At 41.6% G+C, this 27,731-nt stretch overlaps 1 protein-coding gene and 1 pseudogene across 1 annotated transcript; one reads left to right on the top strand and one right to left on the bottom strand.

The window, feature by feature from the left end:
• Positions 1–73: 73 nt before the first annotated feature.
• LOC117439025 (crossover junction endonuclease EME1-like) lies at positions 74–19,196 on the bottom strand. Its single transcript, XM_034074713.2, is given in 10 exon segments — positions 74–402; positions 804–993; positions 1,079–1,194; positions 3,532–3,649; positions 3,891–4,009; positions 4,581–4,670; positions 5,223–5,350; positions 11,866–12,054; positions 12,057–12,535; positions 18,996–19,196. Coding segments are annotated over 9 exon segments (1,590 nt in total). The 5' UTR covers positions 12,520–12,535; positions 18,996–19,196; the 3' UTR covers positions 74–225.
• On the top strand, positions 15,990–27,566 carry LOC117439371 (large ribosomal subunit protein bL27m-like; annotated as a pseudogene).
• Positions 27,567–27,731: the final 165 nt, after the last annotated feature.

Raw genomic sequence — 27,731 nt, 5'->3', positions numbered from 1 at the left:
TATTTATGTTTCCCACCATCTCTAGAGCGGGCATGGCGAGTGTACATTTGGCATGAACATGAGCGGAATCTGATAAGAGAAATTAGATTTTTTAATTAAAATAACTTTATGGAAAAATAAAACAGAAATGTAATTAAAACAGAATTCTAACTGCATAGTATGAAACTCCATCTTGTGAACTGAGAGGGCGATAAGTCCGATGTTGATACAAATGTAAGGCAAAGGTCAGACAGTGGAGTCCAGGGTGTTCTCGGGGTCACAGGAGGTCATAAGCAGGAAGAGGCGTCTGGACAGCTCAGGGCCGACGTGGCGGGTCGTGGAGGTAACGCCTTCTCCTCTGCGGATCAGCAGCTCAGACAGCAGAGAAACACTCTCACGCTCACTCTGACATTGACTGTAGGCCTGCAGGAGACAGATAATTATTTAATATATACGAAAAAGAAAATGTACAATATGTTCAGATGTGTTTCTTTAAATGTGACCTAGAAGTGTTCCCTTTTTTCATAAAATATACATTTGGAGTAAGATCAGAAGCTGCTTCATAAAAACTGTTAGGATCCTTGCAGGACAATCAGTAAATAAAAACATAACAAAGAAAAGAAAAGAAAAGAAAATGCAGGAAATGTAAAAAGTGCAGGAACAGAGAAAGAATGGACGAACGAAATCCCATAAGCTCTACAGTCTATGTAAGATTTCTTACTTCTTCTGTAAACTGATCCATTGATTGAGGACGGTTTTATGGTAGTTCTGTGATTTTACCAGATGGGCTGATATTAAGAGAAAAGCTATGTAGTCCTGTGTACCTTGTGGAGCAGCTGTGGGGAGGGATACGCTGCCAGGAGGGCGGAGGCCATGTCCGGACTAACTCTGTTTAGCTGCTGGATCTGTCTCCTCCACACCTGCAGCAGCCCCTTCCCAGCCTTATCCACTCGCTGCCCCCCCGCCCACTCACTCTCGAGATAGAAGGAGAAGCCTGTCTTCTCCCTCTCTTGCCTGGAAACACAGAGGAACAGAAAGAAATTAGTTTTGATCAAAAAATGTGTGTCAAACTAAAACAGGCGAAACTAAAAGCACTCACTTGAACGGGGCTTCTGCAACAGCTTTGGTTGTCATGGTGATGTGTTCTGAGAAGTCCTTCCAGGTTGACAGGAAGCAGACAGAGACACCATTGTGGAGCTGGAGATGCACCACTGCCTGAAAGGATGTAGGAGGACAGAACAGAGTGAATCCCTCCCTGCATGCCAAGTCGCTTAGCTTGCATCCCTGCGTCCCTCACTTATGCGGCTTTCACACCAGCGCTTTTCAGTTTCTAGCTCCGAGCGGGAGCTTTTCTGGTTCAGCTCCGGTTTCACTTTTCAGCTCCCGCTCTGTACACACCGCCCACTGGCGCCCCAGAGCTGCCCTTGCTGCGGCATGACGTCACCGTTTACATCGCTGATTTGCCCCCCAACGGCAGCCATTACGGCGCTCACAACAACAACTGCGTCGGGTCGATGATCGTGTTGCTTTTAATCACACGAAGCCAGAATAAATTGAATAACGACTTCTCCAACCTTATACTTTTCTCCAGAGTGCCGTGGTTCATTGTTTATTAATGTGTTTCTGCAGCATTTACCGACCGCTGCAGTGCTGGCTGCTCTTCCACGGGAGTTTATTCTCCCGTTAGCTCCCGGTTAGCTCACACTGCAGCGGCCGCTCTAAAGTATTCACTGTCCGACTCACACAAGCAGCTGATGCATATCCCCAGCTCCCCTTAGCCTAAGTGAATGTGTGTCAGTCTGAATTGACACTGTTTGGTATCACAACGCTGTTATGAAAGTTTCTCTGGTATAAAACGGGTGATGTTGGCATAGCAACCGAAGCTAAACTGACTACTTGCATCCGATAGCTGCAATAATACAAAACAACACGTCTGCCTCTCTCCACAATGATCGATAACAGTGAACGGATGGTCAAAGTAAGGCACAAATAAACAGAATCACACGAAGCCTGGTTAGTGTTGCCTGACTTTATAAAGTGTGTTTATAGGCACTACTGCTTGTAGGCAGGCGACAGTCGACAGTCGACCCATGTTCAGGGGAGGTGGGTTTAGTTTCCAGCACGCCTCGACGTAAGCGACGTCACCTCTTAGCTCCAAAGCTCTTGCCTCTGGACCGACAATTTTTTGGAGCTGGAAATGAAGCGGATTCCAGAGCTAAGAGCCGGCGCAGCTCCGGTGTGAACTGGAAAACCCGGCGCTTTTCAGGCTCTAGCTCCGAGCCGGAGCTGAAAAGGCACTGGTGTGAAAGGGGCATAATTCCCCTTTAGTCCCATTTTTGGCTAATTTAAATAATTGATTCTAGAGAACACTTATGGGTCGTTGTGTAGGAGACGCATTTAAGCTTATTTTGCTTTGATTTATTTGGAACCTTTATTAATAAATGTTTCTGTTTCAGTGAGAGGTGCGCTTTGCTCAGGTGAGGCTAAAACCTTAAGTTGGAAGTGCGGTGTGTGGCAGCAGGAAGCAGCAAAACCGTCATTGACACACAGACTTATTTTGAGTAAAACATATTATTAAGATATGCATTTTAAGTTTACGTTGCAAGGGGATATTGTTTTTGTATTTTCTGGAAATAAAACGTTCAAGGGCAACCAAAACGTCCAGTGGATTTTTTACTGCGAGTCTGATACTGCCTCCCAGCCCCAAGCTCTACATGTGGCCAAGAAAAATAACCTTTGAAATATGGAGTTATAAGACAAACTGTTGGATTTTGGCCACCACACCTATCATGCTATTTTTAGGCATAGGTCTCAGATATGTAAAAAACATGTCTATGAAGTGTTTTGCTCAAAATACCAAACAGATCAACCATTCTAGCCATGCCTCATCCCTATATTTCAACCCTGTCACTAAAGTGCTGGGGTGTAAAGCTTCTTTTTTTTGTAAACAATTGAAAAAAAAGAGAATAAAGAGGGGACGGACCGTATGCCTGCTTATGCAGGACCTGGCAGATACTGTCCAAATGCTGCGATGAAACGCCCATTCTTGTTCAAAACCACATCAAGGATTATTTCTGAAACAGTATGGAGCTCAAACGCTTTTTCTCTTGCCGGTTTACCACAAGGAGCCCTTTTTATATCCGGCTTCTTACACATGCTCTCTCCAGTACAGCGTTAGCTCTGAGTGTTAGCGATGCTTGCTAATGTAAACACAGACCATGTTACTTCATAACACGTCGTGCATTGTTTCTGATAGCAACGTTTCTGATAGGGCCGTGGGCGTAAAGCACACATTTAAGTAATGTTGTCATGACGCAGCAAATCTGGATCAGCTCCGTTGTACCTCTGTTTTTAGAGATGTGGGTAAGGAAGAAAAGAGAGAGGGTTTCCTTATACACCGGGGACACATATTTATGTATAAAAGAAGTGCATTTGCATAATAGGTGACCTTTAAGGGATACATGAATAATATATTTAAAACAATTATATAATTATTGATTAATTTCACAGAATATAAAAATGCATTTGTCCTTCCTTCACTGAACCACCCACCTCCTCCATGTCGACCCGGGACACCTCAGGGAGAATCTGGGCTCCTCCGTTTTTCCTCCTTTTCTTCACTCCCCCCTCCTCACCTCCATTCTGTTTCTTTGTTTGTGACTTCTGCGATCTGAGGATAAAAAGTTTCACATGTTGTCACTCGGGTAAATCATATTTGTATACTGTATTATGTCTGCCTCCTGGATCTCTACTTTGAGGATGTTCTGCTTTTGTCTGTGATACATGTGAAAATCTTTGAGTTTCATATTGTTGGAAAAAATGAACAGTGCAGTATCAAGATATCCCCTTAGGCTCTGGGAAATCATGTTGGGCAGTTTTTATTATTTTCTGCTGACACTGTGTGTAACTACCTGAAGTATTTCTCCAGGTCGAGGACCACCAGGCTGAGGGTCTTAGCAGGGTGACGTGTCTGATGCTGCTGCACCCAGGAGCTCAGCGTGGGACCGGAGCCTGCGCCATGCCTCTGCTCCTGACACACACACACACACACACACACACACACACACACACACACACACACACACACACACACACACACACACACACACACACACACCACACACACACACACACACACACACACACACACACACACACACACACACACACACACACACACACACACACACACACACACACACCACACACACACACACACACCACACACACACACACACACACACACACACACACACACACACACACACACACACACACACACACACACACAATTCTGACTTGATGATCCAGGCTTATTATTATTATTATAGCAGTACATAACATACAGACAACATACTTCTACTTATTATTCTATAACTAAATCTGATGTCATTTTCTATTGGGTTACACTTGAATTAATATAATAATTATACTTACACTAACCTCTATATATATTTATCATGGCTCCATCTTGTTGCTGCTTGTTATTAGAATGTTTGATATTTCCCCATAAGGTTTATTACAGTTGCATCTGGTTTCATTAAGCAAAGGGGTCTATCACTCTGTTAATGTAATTGTTCAAGTGTAAAATAGCAGCTGACCTGAATGTAGCTGTGGGTCAGAGTGATGAAGTCATCAACGGTCATCTGCATCACAACAAGTGCCTCTCGTACACACTCTGCATCCTCTGGCTGGACACATACAGGGTGTCACAAGACATTTTTCACCTTGCACGTTTTTTTTCCCTTTACTTTATTATGTAATTTACAAAGACATGCATAACAGGAAATACAATAATAAAATACAAGGACAATGCTTGCACACATAAAAAACCAAACGGAAGAATAACATAAGGGGTGGGGGGTTACAGTGTCAATTGTATTTTCTGCATGCAAAAGGTCTTGTATGAGTACATGATATACGCCATAACATAGATATACTTCGATTTTTTTTACAAAGGGGAGTGGCCCGGATCCAGGATTGACCTTATCGTGACCCATAGTCTATTATCTACCATATAAAAAATCTGATAAGGAGGCCGCTTCTTCCATACTTTACATGTTCCTTCAGCCATTTATTTAAGTCGAAGCATGGGCTTTCTGACTTTCCTTTTCATTAGAATGAGGCGTTTAGTTGAGAGGCATGCCTGTAATATTCACCCTTCAATAGAATGATTGAGAGTGTGTGTGTGTGTGTGTGTGTGTGTGTGTGTGTGTGTGTGTGTGTGTGTGTGTGTGTGTCACCTGTGCACAGGGGGCCCTCCTCATCCAGCTCACACTGCGTGGGATGCCTTGTTTCTCGATGGCGCAATTACAGCCCAGAGCCTGCAGCGCCGCCAGCAGAGTCCCGCCTCCTTCCAGCTGTAAGAGAGCTGCAAACAGAAACACTGAAGCATGTCCTCAGCAAACCCTCACATTGCTCAAATAATGGCTGCAATGCATACAAGTATATGAATGCTGAAAAGATGACACAAAACAGCAATCCTGGCTTAGTTGTGTCATAAAAAGGTGAAGATCTCTATGATAAAATGATAATGAATTATTGTTAAAATATTTGGAATTATGAAAGTTATGAATATTTTGACGTTCGAACAGAGTTTCACCGATGGAAAAAGAGGGAAATAAAAAAAACAGCAGCATTTTCACTGCTGAAGAACAAACATCAGAGTTCCCGTTAGAATATTTTTCGGCCGGTCAACATGTCCGTTAAAGTTTAAATCTTCCGGACAAAATGAGAAAAGTGCCGGTCAAAGATCTTCTTTGTTATTTATTGAGATTTAAAACAAATTGATATGATTCAATATTAAACTAATTATAGTAGATTAACTACATTATTCAAAAGTGAACAGTAATTTACAACAACACGGGAATAATACCCGTCAGACTGCCCGTCAGTATCATGCAGCTCGCGGATCAGTAATGAGTGACCCGACAGTAAAACTAAACTTATCTATAACTAGTTACGGTAGTTTGAGAGGTAATTAAAATAGCTACGTGTGATATTCTAACCCAACACACTCTCACTCCATAATCGTCCAGGAGCGACGTTTGGTCAGTGTCCGTGGCGTCCAGTTGTGACGCTCCTAGGCTCCTTCAGCGTCATAAAGGGACGCAAATAGCTTTCAACTGATTGCAATGTATTCCCATCTGCGTCGGGATTTGACGCTCATGGAAGCACGGCATTCGTTTGTGTCGGCTGCTCTTAAAGGCAATGTGAGCGTCCATTCCCATTTGATAACGGAGAATTGTACACCCGGAAGTAAGTATTCCCCTTACTGTCGATTGATATCTGCACTACTCATCGACTAAAAAACACCAGATTATCCTTGTTAATTACACAACATTGATTGGTTTAAATTGTGTGCAATGCTTTTGTATTTTTCCCCTTCGATTTAGAGAAACAAATGTTTTTTCGGAGTAAAGGACTACTAAAAAAAAGGACTACACTGCACTACCCAGAATCCCCAGCCATAATTTAGGACTACACCATGTGCTCTGTTTGACAAACTCCGTTTTTTTCACCATTCATTCCAATGGCTGGAGTCTATGTCATATGATCTTCAAATTTCTTCCTGCAGAAAAAAAAAAACATGGCCGAACTTCGTTTTATTCTCGGTGGAAAATGCCTATTTTAAAGTTAGTTTGGCCATTAAAATGCGTTTTGATGTCATTTGATGCGAGAAATATGAGTTGCTATTTCAGATTGTGTGTGCAGTGGATGTACATGATCTTTAGTTTGCTAGTTATTACGAAGATTACTTCAGGAAATTGCGTCCATAGAACGTTTTCATTGTTACCAAGGTGGTTGCTGGGACGCTGCTATCGATATTATTTCTGGTATGTTGTGTAACTGTTTAATGGTGTTATCTTTAGTGCTACCCCCTTCCCCGTCAATGTATAGTGTTGGTCCACAACGCAAACGTATTAGTTTAACAAAATCCGCATCTAAAATTGTGGCATAGATGGCCTATGTTATTTTCCTCTGTGCAATTCTCCATTTACTCAACAATAACACATTATTATCCTTGTGTTTATTTATTTGTTTGATTAATGAACACAAGTTGGAGTCCCTCAGGACCGAGGGTTGGAGCAGCTCATTTGCTTTACAGAATATTACACCGGGAAGTAAGTATTCTCTCCGCTTCGCTTGACAAACCCCGTGATAGTCCTCAAACTGGGATTGGAGAGTGTGCTCCGAGGGTTACGCCGAGCGTCGAACAGCACTTGAAATGGGATGGAACCACGGCAGACTGTCCAAAACTGGATTTGAACGGGTCCACCGCGTCCCCCCCCTCCCCCACGCCGTCCCCAGAACTACACATGCTGGCTATTGTGTTTCGCAACATGTTCTCTATCTATGGCACGTCTCTACTGGGAGTTGTAGTTTTAAAAGACGTTTTCGTATTTCCCATAATAAGAAGTTGCCAGTATTAAACTGTGTACATCCCTGGAGGTTTAGGGGATAGGAAACACTCAAATTTAAAACTAGTGCTGTCAAAATTATCGCGTTGACGGCGGCAATTAATTTTTTTAATTAATTGCGTTAAAATATTTAACGCTTAATGCTCTAGAATTAAAAATCAATGATGCCCTGCTGTATTGGCCAGCTCACTCAATGAGTATTTCATAAATAGTGCTCTGGACATTACAAAGCTCTTCTCGCCATCTGAGGTCTCACCTAGCCCGACTGTGGATACACCCCCCATTTTGACCTGGAGGAAATCACAGGTGTTGAGGTACAAAATATAATCTTAGGGTTAAGAGGTTCTAAGGCAGGGGTCTCAAACTCAAGGCCCGGGGGCCAAATCCGGCCCGCGACTTCATTTTATGTGGCCCCGCAAGAGCTTGCAAAGAATATAATATGTTTATTATACGGTTACATGCCACTTTATAGAAGCAGGTTGCCCATAAACTACATGTCCCACAATGCATCTCGTTTTGTGACTTGCGCACTGAAGAGACTTGCAATTATTTGCCCTAGACTTCTGCTTTCAGACGTAGTTATTTACTAAGTTATTATCCTATCCGATAATAATCCAATTCAGAGGCAATAATGTAATATAATACATTATTTTATATATATATTATATATTTATAACCGGCCCTTTGAGTGCAACCTTTTTGCAAATGTGAGTTTGACACCCCTGTCCTAAGGCTAGGGATGCATATGATTTCGACACCAATTTTATAAAGACACATATCGACAGTCTAATAAAACCAATTACTATGCTAGTAGTAAAGTGGTCCTGGAAAGTGGCCACGGTGACACCGATTTTTTTATCTGGGGATAAGGCAATGATGTCCAATTACAGACCTATCCGCATCCTCCCCTGTGTCTCTAAGATAGCTGAGAAATGGGTGTCAAAACTAATCACCAAACATTTAGATAAAGGTTTCGCTCGACTCCACCCAATGCAGTTTGGCTTTCATGCTCACCACTCCACTGAGACAGCTAACTGTGTCTTTGTGGAAAAGGTTAAATGTATGTTGGACACGAGCCCATATGTAGGTGCTGTCTTCCTTGATCTCAGGAAGGCTTTTGACACTGTTAAATGAGCTCCTTACAAAGCTCATTTCAATTTTTCGGCAGATTTAATACATTGGTTAAAGTCTTACTTATCGAACAGAAAACAGTGTGTATAGGTCAGCGGTGCCAAATTGCCCTACTTTGTTGGGGTTCCAAAAGGTTCCATTCTTGGACCATTACTGTTTTCACTGTACATTAATGACTTGCCTAATGTATGTTCTGAGTTGAATGTGAAAATGTATGCCGATGATGCGGTCATCTTTGTACACGGGAAAAAAGACTGAAATAATCTCATCCTGTCTCTCAAATGCTTTGGACAAGGTTCAACACTGGCTGAACAACATTTGCTTCCAGTTAAATGTAAAAAAAACAGTATGCATGATGTTCAGTAAACGACCAGTAAAAATCAAAGGATCTAATGTGTTTTTAAACGGAGCAAAAATATAACTAGTCTCCCAGTTCAAGTATCTTGGAGTCATAATGGACTCGAACTTGACTTTTAAAAAACATATTAAGAAAGCATCCAATACTATTAAATTCAACTTGCAAAATGTTAAACAAATTAGACCTTTCTTAACTGTCAATGCTGCAAAGTCATACCTGATTATATCCCACATTGAATAGTGTTTTACAAACTGGTCATTTGCTTGTGCCACAAACCTTAAACCGATAGAACAGCTGTACAAGAGAGCTATTAAGGTGTTTGACAGAAAGCCATTTTCATACCACCACTGTACCATCCTTGAGAAATATAATTTCTTGAGTTTTGACAATTTTAAGTATTTTTGCATTTTATTTATAAATGTTTACATGGACTGGCCCCCCTCCCTTAGGGGAATTCATCCACAAAAAATGCACTGGACGCTGCACTAGGTCAGAAACCAGAGGAGACTGTGAGGTCCACCGTAGACGAACCACTTTTGGACAAAATGTACTTTCAATTAAGGGCAGCTCATTGTGGAACAGCCTCCCAACTGAGATACGGGATTGTCCCACTCTCAATAGTTTCAAAGGTCAACTCAAAGAATGGTTGAGAAACAAACAGACGTGCAATCACTAATTAAATGCACTTTAATACAGGGGTATCTCCTCTTGCACTTTACATATCGTTGCTGCTATATTGTATTACCATGTCAAACATACTTGTGTATGCTGCTCTTGCTCTCTTGCACCTTTTTTATAACATGTATTTTCTTTGTAAAATGTACATTTCTTAAATGTTTTTTTGTGAGGGACTGTGGATGGAAATTAGGTGAAAGCTAAATCTGGCACTGTTACCACACATTTTAATGTTTTAAGTGTTTATTACAGTGCATTGTCCCTCCGAAATAAATGATTAAAATAACATTTGTATAAAATCAAGCACCTAGCCATGCAGTCTGCCTTTACAAACATTTATGAAATAATGGGTCGTTCTAAAGGGCGCACTAAATTTGAACGTGGTACTGTAATAGGATGCCACCGTTGCAACAAGTCAGTTCTTGAAATGTCTTCTCTCCTAAATATTCTACGATCAACTTTAAGTGGTATTATTGCAAAGTGGAAATGTTTAGGAACCACAGCAACTCAGCCACGAAATGTCAGACCATGTAAAAGTGGCCGCTGGCCACTGCTAGTGGCTTTGCTGACTCAATACATGCACAGTTCCAGGTCTGGCATTGATATAAACACCAAAACTGTGGGAGCTTCATGGTTTTCATGGCCGAGTAGCTGCATCGAGCCTTACATCACCAAGCACAATGCCAAGAGTCGGATGGAGGGGTGTAAAGCACGCCGCCACTGGACTCTGGAGCAGTGGAAACGTGTTCTGTGGAGTCTGATGGACGAGTCTGAGTTTGGCGAATGCCAGGAGAATGTTACCTGCCTGACTATTGTGCAACTGTAACGTTTGGTGGAGGAGAGATAATGCTATGTGTAGGTGGCCGAATACTTTTGTCTATATAGTGTAGGGCTGTGCAATTTAATCGATCCTGCGATATATATCGATATTTAGTTTTCCGAGAAAGTATCGATATTTCAGCCGCGGGTATCGATACATTAAGTCTGATAACTGTGTTCCTTATTCTCGCGTCCAGGAGAGAAGCTTTAAAAAGGAGACTAATTGAGTCTCTGAGAAGGTTCAAATGTATACTTTAATTAATAAAAAGCGCGGTAATGTTACAAGCAGAAGATGGTTCAGTCAGAAAAACAGCTGTGTTCTGGCTCTCGTGAGCGAAGGGAAGAGAGCGAGCTCCACCTTTCCAGCTGTTAAATATCCTCTGTGGGCCGGTTGGCGCTGCTGGGGGCTGGCCCTCCACGTCTCCAATGTTCGTTGTTGCGCATTACAGAGGATTCAGACATTGTACATTAAATATATAACTAAACACGCCTTTTCTCCTCCTTATCTCTTTCATGACTTTTCATTTAATACATTTTAAGCGCTGTAATCAATACTCCAAAAATACCTCACGGCTGGTATCATTTCCGGTAGTTCCGAATGTTGTCTCATGCTAACCACGTCTGTAAACAAACGTATTCAAATAAACTGTACCTTCATTTAATATTCAGCAATAATAATATCTCGACGTCTATAGTTGTAGTGTTGAAATCAGTAGGTTTCGGTGTGCAACACTCCGTGTCATATCGCTACTAAATTCACCTCTATAGTAAATGGTATATTAGCCACATGCTAAATGCTAACCGGAGATGAAGGATTTTCAGAATAAAAGCTTAAAAACTGGTTGTGCACAAGAACTTCTGGTTTTTCAGTATAAAACAGCATTTAAACTGACGGTATGTTTAAGGTACTTTATGCCATCAAAACATCGATTTTAATTTATTTTTAATTTAAGTCCCATTCAAATCCCCCGTGTTCCGCCACCTGCTGCACCTTTTAATTGTCCATTGTCCATTGTGACTTTATGTACTTACGTTTCAAAGGCTTGTAAGCTACAGTTTGCACTGTTTCAATAAATGAAACTAATTTTCTCACCACATCTTTTGATTCATTTTGTCCAGCATTTGCAAGCTGGAGACTCTCTGTCAGAGCCATATATTGTATAATTGATGCTTTCAGTTTTCAGTTGAATTAATTCAATCCAAGTCAATGGAACACTCACAAGATGTCACCAAAATCACACTGTCCCTTTAAAATCTTTCAGAAAATGATATAAGTGTATCGAATCGTATCGTTGGCTGAATATCGTGATATATATCGTATAGTTGGCTGAATATCGTGTATCGTATCGTGAGATTAGTGTATCGCTACAGCTCTAATATAGTGTATGTTGTGAATGCTTCTCAGCACAAAATGACCTTTAATAATTCTTAAGCACGAGCTGGTTGATCCACTTAGGCACTGTGCTGATTGTTTCTCTGTACCTGGGTCGACAGCCACCACCATGTGCTTGATGCACTCCTCCGGCCTCAGAGCCTTGGCAGCCTCAGCCAGAGCTTTCCTCTCGGCTCTCTGCCTCTCCTGTTCCTGCCGGTGCCCCTCCTTGGCACTCTGATGGCCCTCCCTGTTTTGCTTCTTCATCAGAACCTCTTTCCTGGAGCTCTGGATCTCCAACGTGTGCTTGGCAGCATTCTTCTTGGTGTCGGCGGGTGGCAGCCCTGCTGAGGGAAAACTGCAGCCTCATCTGGGCTCACTGTTCTCACCTGATGGAAGCTGAGCGGCTGCTCTGACTCTGACAAGCCATTCTGCCGAGAGAGCTGTAGATCACCCAGTTTGGATGGCGAATAGTGTTGAGCATCTTTCCCATTAGTGACAGACGAGGAGGCACTAATCACAGTTTCCTGTCTTTGTTTGAGTCTCTGTGCCAAAGGGACATAAGGTGCATCGTCATCAGAATCGCTGCTGATCATCATTACATCAGCCGCTCCTGAATATGTGCCCACATTGCCTGAGTATGTGTTATCTGTGCTGCTCTGGGAAGCTGGGTGGGGGTGTCGACCCGACTGCAGGAAGTCAAACACCGGAAACTCCTCATCCAGGTCGCTGCTGGAGTCACTGCAGCCACCATGTTCCCTCATGCCCGAGCGACAGTAACTGGATATAATGAGACACATGTATTACAGGACCATCAATGAGCAGGCTATTCCAAGCTCCAGGAGTGCTTTTAATTCTGTTATAGACATCCCACCAAGTTTAATTAAACAAATCTACATTTTAGTCTCGTTGAAAGCTAACTCGAAATGTTGTACCCCAAAGTGTTATGTTCGAAATGTCTAGTGCGGGTCCCCAGCACATAGAAACTGCCGGATGCTAATTTGCATATGTTGGGCAATTTTCACAATTAGCACAAGTTGTGTTAATTTAAATGAATGGCATTATGGCCTATGTAAACAATAATGAAAAAATGACTTGGCCGATTTGGAAAATGTTACAGTGATTGTGGAGGTAATTGAGGATGCCGAGTCCATTTCTGACATTTTCAGGATATACAATTTGACTAGAAAGTGGTCATATTTGTAGTCCCAATCAACTCGGCAAACTCAGAAACCCCAAAACTAATCCAAAATTGTCAAAATCAGAAAAGCAATTGTTGAACTATTGTCTCCTATTGGTAATTCTTGCTAATTAACTAAACTTGTGCTAATTAACGAATTTTACGATAATTGTGCAAATTGCCCAACATATGCAAGTTAGCATCCCGCAGTTTTTATGTGCTGGGGATCCGCACTATACATTTCTAACATAAAACTTAGAAACGGGTTCACTATAGGGACTATAGCTGCGTCGCACTTCCCAAAACTTGCGTCTTTTCCCTGCGTCTTATGCGGCTTTCACACCAGCGCTTTTCAGTTTCTAGCTCCGAGCGGGAGCTTTTCTGGTTCAGCTCCGGTTTCCCTTTTCAGCTCCCGCTCTGTGCACACCGCCCACTGGCGCCCCAGAGCTGCCCTTGCTGCGTCATGACGTCACCGTTTACATCGCTGATTTGCCCCCCAAGGGCAGCCATTACGGCAGCTCACAACAACAACAACAACTGCGTCGGGTCGATGATCGTGTTGCTTTTAATCACACGAAGCCAGAATAAATTGAATAACGACTTCTCCAACCTTATACTTTTCTCCAGAGTGCCGTGGTTCATTGTTTATTAATGTGTTTCTGCAGCATTTACCGACCGCTGCAGTGCTGGCTGCTCTTCCACAGGAGTTTATTCTCCCGTTAGCTCCCGGTTAGCTCACACTGCAGCGGCCGCTCTAAAGTAGTCACTGTCCGACTCACACAAGCAGCTGATGCATATCCCCAGTTCCCCTTAGCCTAAGTGAATGTGTGTCAGTCTGAATTGACACCGTTTGGTATCACAACGCTGTTATGAAAGTTTCTCTGGTATAAAACGGGTGATGTTAGCATAGCAACCGAAGCTAAACTGACTACTTGCATCCGATAGCTGCAATAATACAAAACAACCGTCTGCCTCTCTCCACAATGATGGATAACAGCGAACGGATGGTCAAAGTAAGGTACAAATAAACAGAATCACACGAAGCCTGGTTAGTGTTGCCTGACTTATAAGTGTGTTTATAGGCACTACTGCTTGTAGGCAGGCATAACAGTCGACCCATGGGAGGTGGGTTTAGTTTCCTGCACGCCTCGACGTAAGAGAGACGTAAGCGACGTCACCTCTTAGCTCCAAAGCTCTTGCCTCTGGACCGACAATTTTTTGGAGCTGGAAATGAAGCGGATTCCGGAGCTAAGAGCCGGCGCAGCTCCGGTGTGAACTGGAAAACCCGGCGCTTTTCAGGCTCTAGCTCCGAGCCGGAGCTGAAAAGGCGCTGGTGTGAAAGGGGCATTAGTCCCTCCCACCAGGGATGCATGGAGAGATGCAAAGAAACTACGAGAAGAGAGAGGACTAGAGGCAAGGAAATTAGTTTTAAGAGCTATAGAGAACCACAGTCCTAAAACCCGGAAGTAAGTTAGCATTTTTACCACTTCCGGTTCCTTCAACAAAAAGCAATGCAATTTCTCCATAGGATTTTGGAAAATAGCTCGAAATAAGGTCTGTGTTTGACACAAATTGAAGAGACAGATCACGTTTTGTTCTACGACATTACATACATCAGCAGTGACCCCACTGGTGATTTGTGAAGAATTTACGTGTCTGAAAAACGATGAGTGTTAACATGTGGCTGAATAGGACTACAGAAGTTGTCGAGGCCGTTGTACATCCTTACACCGAACACGTAAACACTCCTGCTAAGTTGTTTGCCCTGTTCTGCTTGAAAGCAAGTACCTGCGCTCTTGCATATGGATCTTAAGTTGCGTGACGTTGAAGCAGCGACCCTGCTGTAGTTCGTTCATAGCATAACGTTAGCATTTTGCTTCTGGCGACTAGATTTATGACTAGAAAATTATAAAAGTAGGGTAGGCATGTGGATATTATCCAGCTGAACAAAATGTGATCCGTCTCTTAAATGTGTGTCAATCACAGACCTTATTTAGAGCTATTTTAAAAAATCCAATGGAGAAATTGCATTGGTTTTTGACAAAGGAACCGGAAGGAGTTTACTTCCGGGTTTTAGGACGCGTCACTGCGGTTCTCTAGGGGACGTCCTTTCCTCTGAGCGTCACGTTTAGCAAAATCATGTAATTCATGTCTTAGCTGTGACTGAATGGAGATGACAATAAATACAAATGTAAAACAAAAAAAAGCTGTTCTTGCTCACAGACATTAAATCTGTCTCTTTTAATTGTATTGTGTGCATAATAAAAATGAATTGGAGATCATGAAATGTTTCCAATATACGAATACAAATATTGTTGTCCACTTTGAATTCATGTATCATATTAAAAATATGTGATATATCTGACAAACAAAACGCTGTATAAAACTGAGGAGTGATTTCTTTTAATGTGTTATCTGTGTCCACTGTTTAACTGCTCTGATGTTAAGAAGCATCAGATCAGTGATGCGCTGCAGCGTCCAATCAGTGAGCGATACACAATAAGAGGGCGGGGCTAGTGGCTGAAGATTTCACTGAAGTGAACTGCTGGTGCAGAGACGTATAAAGAGAGAGTTGCGTGAACTCCGTTCACTCCAATGGACCATTTTTTTTCCAGCAATGGCTAGGGATGGGTATCGAGAACCGGTACTAAGTCAATACCGGTACCTGATTGGACGGTATCAGTATACCGTTAAGCCGCTGGACAAACGGTGCTGTTATCGGTATATCTGTTACGTCTACTTCCTTAGTTTAACTTTAAACCATTCTGGTTGGTTGGGAACCCTCATCCCGTGCGATGTATCCGGTTTGAGACCCCTCTGATTGGCCACTGTAAATGCAACTTGTCATCTCTCTCAACAGCACTCTTATTCTTTCACACACAGTGACGTCACGAGCTACCCACAATGCAACACGCGCCATATATATATATATAAATATGCCATTTTCCTGGAGGTGCAAATATCCTGGAGGTGCAAATATAAACAGCTAGCTAACGTAGCCAGGCAGAGCGCACTAGGTTTTTTTTCTGAATTAACGACCGAAGAAATCGCTGCATGTCTTCGGATTACATCTCTGGACTGGAGGCATGTGCTTTAGGTCGTTACCAGCGTAAACTAGACCTGTGTGGGTTGTCGGATTGCCCTTACAGACTGCCTGTAGATGTATGGAAAAAACGACCCTCGAAAGTGGCCTTCGTCGATTTTGGCTGCATCTACGTCTAATTTCTGGAAACACCAGGCGAATACCCCACTTGTCATAATAATATTATCATGCCATTGCATATATGTGGTATTTTAGAGTTGACTAGATATTGATTAAGGCAATAGACTATGATATTCAGTACAGGAAGCTTAGCAACACCGAGACGTTGTACGGCTAAACCATCGGCCTGCTTGCACCTCGCGTAAAACAGCGGATACCGGAAGTACGGTGTCGCCCTCGGCCCAATACCCGTATGTGTGTGTGAAAGAATTATTGTTGTGAGACTCCCGCAGGCATGGCGGACAGAGCGAAGCGATTCGAAGGTCTGGGTGGCAATAGTGCAAGGTGCAATCTATGTACTCATTTAGTTACTTGTAAAGGGGGTAGGTAACACAAGCAACTTAATGATCACAATTTGCAAACTAAACACTCTTTGTATCTAAAACGGTGCAGCGTATTTGACAGCCTAAACAATGTGGCTGCTAGCGATACTGCTAGCGCTAATAGTGCTAGCGGGATTCAGCCGCGCCGTGTGTAAATGTGACCTGAGCGAAGGCTCGCAGGCAGGTTAGCTGCTGAGCACGGGTAATATGTTTTGTTTACCTGAGTGTAGTCTTGCAGGCACATCGCCTTGTCTTTTTTTAGTTTGTTTATTAACACTGACAGTGTATTCATGTGAGCTCTTACACCTATAATAATGTGGCCTTTCATTGAATGCTTTATAAACCAGTTAAAGGTGGGGTAGGTAATTTTGGAGAAACCAGCTCGAGTGCGCTAGAATTTGAAAATACACAGCCGGAAAAAATCTGCCACTTCCTTACAGAGCCCCTCCCCCAACACACACGAACGCGCACATGACCAATGAGGGCACGAGATAAGTTTGCGCACCGATGGAAGGCTGACAGGCAGGTAGGCCATCCAGTTATTTTAGCCGGGCCGGCTAAAATGATTGGTCGTGCTTTTTACAGCACTACGGCTTCCACAGATGACATTTTCTCATGGATTTTTTGTCAAAGCACTTCAAATATTCATTGCTATCGGGATGTTAAGAGCATTCCATGGAATATAACAAAAAGTGTATCTCGAGCCGGTTTCTCTTACCTACCCCACCTTTAAACTTACAGATGTCATTGTGAATTGGAAATCTGCATTTAAATGTTGTTAAAGGTCAACGTTTCAATGTATGGTTCAGCAATTGTTGGTCGTTTTCTAGAAATTGACATATTTTAAGCTCAAATACTTTGTTCTATGTTTAAACCTTCAGACACATGTTGACATGTTTCAGTTCAGCACATCATAAACTTACGTTTTTGAGTGTACAGTCCCACTCTGTTATATTCCTCCTTCCTACAGAACAGACAATGACAGGATAATATGTCATTTGTCAGTATAGTCCTATTTCTTAAAACCTTCTCTGTTGTTTAAGTGTCTGATAACCACGAATAGTAAGCAATTATATGACAGTAATGATCACATATTTTAAATTGTATTTTAAATTGACATTGAATGCTTTGAAAGGTGCCCTAAAATAAAGTGTATTATTGATCTTATATCTGTGCCTCTATTACATTACATTTCATTTTCTATCACACTATTAATGTTCCTTATTTTAGACTAGGTTAATCCTGGTGTCAATAGGGAAGATCTGCACTGTTCTCTACATAACATGTTCAGAGCAGGTATTTCTCCTGCCGGATTTGGAACCCCCCCTATATCTTTCTCCAGGATAGTCACAACGTCACCAACATCACACTGGTGCTTGCTGTTCCCCTCTAGTTTGTGCTCACCAAAGCATTTCACTCTGGGCCTAGCAGGTACAAAACTAAAGAGGGGCTTCCAAATCCGGCAGCACCAACACCTGATCTGCTGGATTTTGAAGCCCCTCTTTAGTAAAATGCTTTGGTGAGGATAAACTAGAGGGGAACAGGAAACACCAGTGTGATTGTGGTGAAGTTGTGACTGTCCTGGACAAAGTTGTAGGGGGGGGGTGCTATATTTGGCAGGAGAAATACCTGCTCTGCTGAACATGTTATAGAGAACAGTACAGAACTAAAATAAGGAACATTAATAGTGTGATATAGGCACAGATATAAGATCAATAATACACTTTATTTTAGGGCACCTTTCAAAGCATTCAATGTCACCTTAAAATACAATAAAAATCAAATATGAGTGGCATTACAATACAAACATGTGTTGAGTAGGAAACCACAGAGGAAAATTACATCCAAAGGAGCAATTAAAGCGAGTGAAGCCAGTTTGAACACATTATCTTTTAGGCTTGATTGAAAATAACACAGTGTCTGACATGATCATATATGTGATCATTACTGTCATATAATTGCTTACTATTCGTGGTTATCAGACACTTAAACAACAGAGAAGGTTTTAAGAAATAGGACTATACTGACAAATGACATATTATCCTGTCATTGTCTGTTCTGTAGGAAGGAGGAACATAGCAGAGTGGGACTGCACTCAAAAACGGAAGTTTGTTCCAATACGAAGATTGTGACAATCTGAAAAGTGTCCTTAAAACGAGCCTCCTCGCAATTGTATGCACATGATTTATTCAGCCGTTTTCTGTTTAATCTGATGGGAAATATATCATTCAAAAGAGAGAAAAGCTTATTAAACTAGACGAACGCTCAATACAGGCGATGACGTCACGTTTGCGCGTTCCCGCGAACAGGGCTTCAATCTACCGCAAGGCTTCAATCTACGGCACAACAGGGGCAGTCAAATATCCAATATCCAACTTAAAACTATACTTCACCGCGGTGTCTAAAGTTAACTGCCAAGATTTAAACAGAGAGCATATATTTGGGTAACCGGATGTATGTGCTTTGTATACTCACTTGAAACGATATCTTGTTGCAGGCGTGTGTTTACTAATGAGGTAAAGTACTAATGACTAGACTTGCTACTAGCAGAAATGATTCATTAAATTCAACACACGGAACGTTAAATTGTGTCTGCAGAGCCTTTAGACTTCCCGGGTTGCAGATTGCACGGTAATGTTGCATTCGCGTTTATGGAACGTTTCGAAACTTCCGGTCCCCCCAGCCTGTCTGTTAGAGAACTAATAGTGTATGGATTTACACATTAAATACAAGCGCATTGCTTGAGTAATATATTTGTGTTTGTTTTATAAAAAGGAAAGTTGTTCATTAACCTCAATTAAATATATATTGTTACTGAAACATGGCATTTTGTAAATCCTATATATAATAATAATAATAATAATAATATTTTTAATGATATAATAATATAATGCAACATAAATCCAGGCATTTTAAATATATGTTTTAGTATTTGCAAGCTCACGTTACTTCGTTCGCTTTTAGCTTCAGCTTCAACTAAACAGTATTTCAGAAGGCTGTGCGATCTACTGCATCTTTCTTGGGGATCTTAAATGCAGCACCCTTTCCGGATGTGACGGTATGACGTAAGTGACGTCAGATTCAAGATGGCAGCGCTTGCGTCCTTGATGCTCAAGTCCAGAACCGGTTGGTATCAAACATCTAAATTAGTTATTTCTACATTCCCGCATATTTACAAATTGCTTGAGAAAAATATTCATTTATTCTCAGCCGCTCCGTCACTCTGTTAACATTTGTACACGTTTTAAATGTGCTACATGCTATCTAAGCTGAGCGAGCTGTTCAGCCTGTACATTAGCACTGCATGTCATTTAACGCATACTTGATACCAGCGTAAACATCGATATATATTTTTGAACAAGAATATTACTTTAAACGTTCGTAGAGATGTACTGACGTAATGAGAAATATATTGGTAGTCAGATTCTTTACTTGAGTAAAAGTACTAATAGCACACATGTACACACACTACATTTCAAGTAAAACTACTGCATCAAGAATGATACTTAAGTCAAAATACGATTAAGAAAATGTGCTCAAAAGTACGAGTAGTAAAATAACTCATCGCAGAAAAAGCAACATTTAAAAAAAAATTATATTTTAGAAATATATTAAAGCTTTGCTTTAATATATTTCTAAAATATAATTTTTTTTAAATGTTGCATGGAAATCTTCACATTTATCTTTGAAATATTTTTGATCAAAAAAACGTCTTTGCAGAATTGATGCCAATTCATTTTCAGATAACCCACTCAAGGTTTATTGTATATTTAGTTACCTAAATATAACGTTGGATAGCTATATCAAATAATAATAATTGTTGTGTGTCAAAATCAAAATGTATAAAGAAAGTAGTAAATCAATCTCTAAATAAATGTAGTGGATTAAAAAGTACAACATTGTCTTCCAAAAGGTAGAAGGGTTGAAGTATAAAGTAGTATAAAATGAAATGATGGGGTAAAGTTACAAGCTTATGATTTGTCTTCATGAGATATGGAAGCTGACCCCACATGAATGCCTGTGTGCTCCTGGGCAGGAGTTCTGGTTTCCGGCTCAGACCGCTCTCCTGGACCTGCTGAGGTTTTGCCTCTAAGAAGGCTGGTGGGCAGCAGTAAGAACGTCGGTGGAAAAAGCCCTGGGCAGAGATATGGATTCAAGAAACAAGATGGTAATATACATATATGTAAAATACAAATTCTCTGTTACCTATTCTTCACTAGCCTCAAGTTACTTCGAAGTGTTTATACACCTGGTAAATGCAATCTCTTCTGTTTCAAATTACAATAGCTATTGTTGTAGGGATTGAGAATGTAAAAACACAGTGAAGAGAAGAGCGGATGTTGATGTTTATTTAAAGAGATGTGACACGGTTTTCCCCCATCATCCAAACCCATCAATTTGAGTACATATTGTCCCCTTGAAAACCGTTACTGAACTGATTTTGGATATTTGTACTTTGATAACCATTAATCTGCCTTCAATGTTGACAATTTTCTGGATCTTCTCGCGGATTCTTCAAGTCCCGCCAAATGATGGGTGACGTCATTGCGGGCACAGCGCTCCAGCTGCACCGTCCAGGATCCCAGCATCTGCATGTAAACCTTTATATATATATATACAGTCAGATGTAAACGCACTGATGGTGCACACAGCAAGCAAGCTCAGACAGCGATGACAGGTTAATGTTGAACGTGTCTGAGAGCTCATATGAGGCTGAAGGATCGGTTTATGTTGTATCTGTTAGAAGTTTAGGAATGAGGTGCGTCCAATATGGGCGATCATATGGTCATGTAGCCAGTGGTGGAATGGGACTAAAAATCATCCGGGACTCTCGACCGGCCACTTCGGTACCGCTAGTAAAATTGTCAACGGGGGGAGTGGGGGATGTAAATACAAATATAATGTATAATGTCTGTGTCTTTGACCTTAGCGCTGCTAGCCACCTGTGCCCTGTACTACGAAGCCAGTTCAACAGACCCTGGATATGAGTAACAAACAAACTAACAACAAACTAACAAAACGAGATCTCGCTAAGCGGTCCTACGATGCTGGTTATCAACTCGGGTAAATCAAGCCAGGGTTTCTCTCTCCAGCTGAGAGCGCGTTTCACATCTAAGACACGAGTGGATCTGACTTTAATTACATTGTCTCGAGTGTTTCGTCAAACATACTGTGTTAATAATACTTCTGCATCCAGTTCCTGTGACACTGTGAGTGTTGCACGGCCAGATGAGGCTGGAGAAGCTGACTCAGATAGGAAATATATGATATATTATGATATTATATGCTCGATGATCTGATTGATGATGTTAATATGAATGATAAGTGCGACACGTCGGCGTCTTCTCTGCATACGGCAGTTTTTAAACTGTATTTTCTTTATCCTGTAATATGAATTGAGAGATTTAAACTCCGCACACTGAGTGGGATCTTTTTTATATAGACGCCGGAGGCGGGCAGCGTCAGGTAAAAGAAGTTATTTAGCCTTCTCAAACCTGAGCCTCACGCGCCGCCTATGGGGGATGTGCTGGTGACTTATCCGACCGGCCCACTTCGGTACCGGCCCATTCGGGATTCGTCACGATGGCCAGTCGCCACTGCACCCAGCCCACGTAAACTGTCAACGGGGGGAGCCTCGCTGCGGGGAAACGGTGGACCTAGTGTCCCCGATCGGAGTGGGAATAATAATAATAATCCCGTGCATTTTATCCATTAATTTCCCCAACATTGTGGTAAAAAACCACACGTTTAATCCACGTTGGTGTACTACTACAACTACAAAAAGCAATCGGTTTGTTTTCTCATCAGTAAATGCAGACCGGCTCAAACAAACGATTTTTAATCATCATCCTCACTCATCATTTAATGTATCATATGTTCGCCGAATTGACATGAAAGCACTAATAAATGTAGTTTCATCCACTTGAGTTTATAACCACAAAAATAATCAATTTGTTTTTATATCACATCCGACGGGAGGAAATTCAGCAGCTCTCACTCCCGATTTTTAATCCTAATGTAATCATCATCTTCACCACGATCATTTATGTTTATGTCGCCGAATTGACATGAAGCACTATATGAATATACTGTAGTCAACTTCATTAAAACGTTATTAACGTGCCTAAACTCAGTAATTCACCATTTCTACGCATGACACAACACACTTTGTCCGTGTTTGGCTCTCGAAGCGTTCCCGCATTGACGTCACTTCCGGCTTCCCCCAAAACTTCAAAATGAGTGAAGGAATTTCCCCCGATGTTCGAAATTATTGATATTTAACGAAACGGTATCGCTTTTTCTTTTTTAAACTGACGGTTCGAGATTACTAGTAGCCCAATATTTCATTGCACAACAGTTGTTGGGATGGTGTCACAGGCTCTTTAAATGCCTAATGTTTGAGAGGCCTGGCAAAGTAATCAATATTTCTTTGTGAACAACACAAACTAAAAAGAAATAAAAGAAATGTACATTCTAGGGATCCACCGATATGTCTTTTCAAGGCCGATACCGATTATTAGTAATCAAGGAGACCGATAACCGATATTTGGAACCGATATACATTTGCAGTAAAATCAGAAAATCTTGGTGTCAACATGTAGAAGAACACAAACTCAACACAACTCCTTTGAAATGCATTTAAGCATATATTATGATTAATGAACTTTTAAACATCTTACAACTGGTTTCCTCTCTGTGCCCTTTTCTTTAGTGCAGCCATCTGCAATGAGTTAGAGAGAGACAAGAAGTGCGGCTGACATGCTTAACTAACAATAATGCTTAATTTATTATATCAAAACAATGCCTGTCTATCTAGCATACAATCCCAATAAGCTGCTAGCAACACTAGTGCTAGCTAATGTTTTGCAAACTATTAAAAGTGAGGCTATTACAGTAGACCTAACGTTAGTCTAGTAGCCTCACTTCTAATATTTTGCTAAACATTTGCTAAATACATTAGCTAATGAGCTTCACATATCAACCTGAAAAACTGCGAGGCTCCACTCGCAGCCCCCCCTCCGCACCACAGTTACTCTGCTGCGAGACGCTGCACGCACCCCCAACTCTGACTGACTTCCCGCGTCCCTGTGTAACTGGGAAGCTGATAGAATTGGATCAATAGATCGTGCTGTTTTTGCAACTTCAGCATAGGGGATTGGGATGTTTATTGAACTTTGGCTTTCAACTGATTTACCTTCGAAACACATGTATGGCTCTGCCACTCAGCGCTGCTGCTTGCCTCTGTCTGTGTCTGCGTTCTTCGCACCTGCCTGTAATCTGAGAAGGTCCCGCCTCTATGGAAAATCTTCAGTGTTGATTGACACTTCAGTAATAGCCTATCAGATAGCGCTGTGGGTGGGACATTGCTCGTGTACAGAGAGTGGTGACTGCAGACAGAGAAACGGCCGCATCAGAGCCAAAGTGTTATCGGCAATTTTATAAAAAAAAGGCCGATACCGATAATCGGTCAAATGATGAATATCGGCCCCGATAATCGGTCGACCCCTACTATCAATCAATCAATCAATGTTTATTTATATAGCCCAATATCACAAATGTTACATTTGTCTCAGTGGTCTTCACAGTGTGTACAGAATATCAGTATGACAATACGACACCCTCTGTCCTTAGACCCTCACATCGTACAAGGAAAAACTTCCAGAGAAACCCCACAGTTTAAAGGGAACATGGGAAACCTCAGGGAGAGCAGCAGAGGAGGGATCCCTCTCCCAGGACGGACAGACGTGCAATAGATGCCGTGTGTAAATTGAAAAGATAATACATTTGCAACATAGGTAGTCCAGATGTTTGGAAATGCATGCGTGTATAATAGGAAGATGAATCCACAAGGATATCCATCCAGGACCTATGATCCAGGACCACAGCCACGACTCAAGATCCAGCGCTCGCGATCCAGGACACAGGACCGCAGGATCATCCATGACTCCGGATCCCGGCGTATATAGACACCAAAAAGAAAGAGATGTGGGGAAGCTGGGTTAATCGGAACATGAGAGTACACGGGTACAGACAGAGAGAAGTAAGATGTCCCCAGACAAACTAAGCCTATATCAGCAAAACTAGGGGCTGAATCTAATCAGCCCTAACTATAAGCTTTATCAAAAAGGAAGGTCTTAAGCGCACTCTTAAAAACGGATAGGGTGTCTGCCGCCCGAACACAAACTGGAAGCTGATTCCACAAATGTGGAGCTTGATAAGAAAAGGCTCTGGCTCCCATTGTACTTTTAGAGACTCTAGGAACAACCAACAACCCTGCATTCTTGGAACGCAATGCCCATTATACCCTACTGGACAGTAGGGTATAATGAGTTCTTTAAGGTAAGATGGCGCCTGCCCATTATGGGCTTTGTAGGCGAGAAGAAGAGTTTTAAATTCTATCCTGTGTTCTATAGGGAGCCAGTGTAAGGCAGCCAGAACAGGAGTAATGTGGTCCCTTTTCCTAACTCTGGTTAGTACACGAGCCGCAGCATTTTGAATCAGCTGAAGCGACTTGACTGACTTCTTGGTACTCCCTGATAATAAAGAGTTACAATAATCCAGCCTAGAAGTAACAAATGCATGGACTAGTTTCTCTGCATCGTTTTGAGGCAAGATATGCCTGATTTTTGCAATGTTACGTAGATGGAAGTAGGCGGTCCTTGATTTTATGTGGGCGTTAAAGGATAAATCCTGATCAAATATAACACCAAGATTCCTTGGTCTGATTCTACATTCCCATGAGAGTTTTTCAGGTTAAGGTTTCATCTACACAAACATTTCCTCCTTGTTCAAGGTTGTGGTGTTCAGTTTAAAAAGGCCTTGATTGAACTGTCATTGTGGAGGCTGCTGTTTAACAGTATTGTTTGATACATAGGGTTGTGTTTGTTACTTTCCTTTCCTATTCTGCAAAATAATGCAGACATAAATACATATTTATAATAATACCAGAAATAAGTTGATCTATCATCTCTTTTTAATTTGCTCACAAGGTAATTTTGTCCATGCGGGTAACATCCTTGCGACACAGAGGCTGTTGAGGTATCACCCAGGAGCACATGTGAGTTACACTTTCTATATCAAACAATGTTGTGATGTAGTAGAAATGTACACATCTCATTGAGCCTCTCCACCTGTCCTCCTTCTTTACATCGCAGGTGGGGATGGGAACCAACAACACGCTGTTTGCTCTGGAGAATGGCTACATCAAGTTCACTAAGGAGGTGTTTGTCCCTCCCCCACGCAGCGCAGAGGCCACCCAGGTCATCACCAAGCTGCCCAAAGGAGCCGTGCTCTACAAGACCTTCATCAGCGTCCTGCCGGTCCCACAGGAGGGCAAGTTTAGACTGGTGGACATGGTCTGAGGGGACTGGACTGGGACGCCATTGGTGCCCAGCTGTTCTTGAAGTTGTTAGGATGAAGAAGGATTTGTTTGAGTGACACTTTGACTGATTTATCGAGAGCAAAGTGACTATTGGCCTCTCCTTAGCTTCCTCAATCCAGTCCCATCATTCGGTGGCGCTTCAACAGAAGTTTAACTCGGTCGCACATGGATGTTTATTTTATTTACACAACTCAGAAGTGAAGATAATGTATTCCAATTATTGTGATGCCAGCAGGGACATATCAGCAGTAAATATTAAAATCATTCCAATATAGTCCAGGACATTTGTGTATAACCATAAGTTGGTGATGACCATAATCATCATATTGTTAACTGGGATTCTGCATAGTCACCCAGTACTCACCACTTTAAGGAACTATGGTTCTGTTACCATGATAATGAATATGTGTTGTATTCAAGTTTTATGTGTGAAAATCTCTAAGTGAAATTACTTCAACAGTTACATTAGTAATCTCTATGAAGGCCAACTGTAAGCACTGCAGTCCTACGTTATAACTATACTATTTCACATGAGGTTTACCTGCTGAGCTCTAATGTAGAGCAGAAATTATGAGTGCTTATCTGAAAGAGCTTTAAAATCTACTCACAATATTTACACAGAGGAGGAAAAAATCCCAAAAGTAAGCTGAATGAAACAGACATCATGTTACTCACATTATGACAAAATGAAGTGAAACACCCTGAGCACGGCAGTGTGTGGAATTTAAAATGACTGATTACATTAGATATGCATTTATTGTATGTGTTTCTTGTCAAATTCATCCGGTAATAGTAAAAATCAACTTAATGTGATACAACGCACATTTACATTTTTGAGTTTCCAAATATTGATTTATCACCAAAGTTGTTTTACTTCAACTTAGATTTTGTACTTGTTGATTCAGTTAGTTAGCATTAGTTATTATAGAAATAATTAAGATTTGAAACAGTTTATAAATCCTTAAATGGAAAGGCAATACCAAAACTGGCCACCAGATGTCAATCCCTCCTACGTGACTTATTGTGCTCCTCAATTTGATTTCACTGTATTTGTGTTCACTTTGTACATTTACACTGCAGGTCTATCTCTTCATATATTGAAGTAACAGACGTATCTTCAAATTGATACCTCCTTGGGTTTAGGATTACTCAGGCCCAATCCCAAATCACCCCCTCGACCCTACCCCTCCGTAACGGAGTGAACTCCGTCTGTAGCCACACTCGCAGTCAGATGGAGGGAGTAAATACAGCAGCAAGCTTTGGGACGGCCTCCCCTCTCTCCGGCAGAAAGAGGAAATGCCGTAACTGTATGTAACAACGGTTTCAAATCAGCATTTCTTAGACAAAAAGTTTAAATGAATAACTCAAATAAAACTCCAAACATCTTTCATTGTGTTTCAAAGCTCTTTTAGTTTTAAACCTGATGTTTATAAGCTTTTTAGTTTTTGCAACGGTCTGTAAATATACACAACTTTATAATAAAATGCTGCGGTGACACGTTATTGGACATAATTCACCTCTCTTATTGTGTTGCCACACGGACCCTTTAGTGGGAACACCTGTAGCGTTAGCACCCATTCCTGCTAGCTCGTCAAGCAGAGCAGTCGATGTGTTAACCTCTCTATAATTAATGGATAATAAAGATTGGAACTCTTTTCTGAATACACCGCCTCCGACTCCCTTTTCCTGGCACTACACTGGTGACCCCGACGTTTCCGAGAAAGTTTCCGGAAAATTAACGAGCATGGCTGAACGCGATGTGTTCGTAAAGCTGCTAGTGTAGGCATAGATATATATATAAACACTAGATGGCTCACACGCGCTGCTGG

Source organism: Pseudochaenichthys georgianus, chromosome 23 (assembly GCF_902827115.2).
Source record: "Pseudochaenichthys georgianus chromosome 23, fPseGeo1.2, whole genome shotgun sequence".
NCBI lineage: Eukaryota > Metazoa > Chordata > Actinopteri > Perciformes > Channichthyidae > Pseudochaenichthys > Pseudochaenichthys georgianus.
The sequence above is the reverse complement of the archived record's forward strand: the minus strand, read 5'-3'. Positions and strand labels throughout refer to the sequence as shown.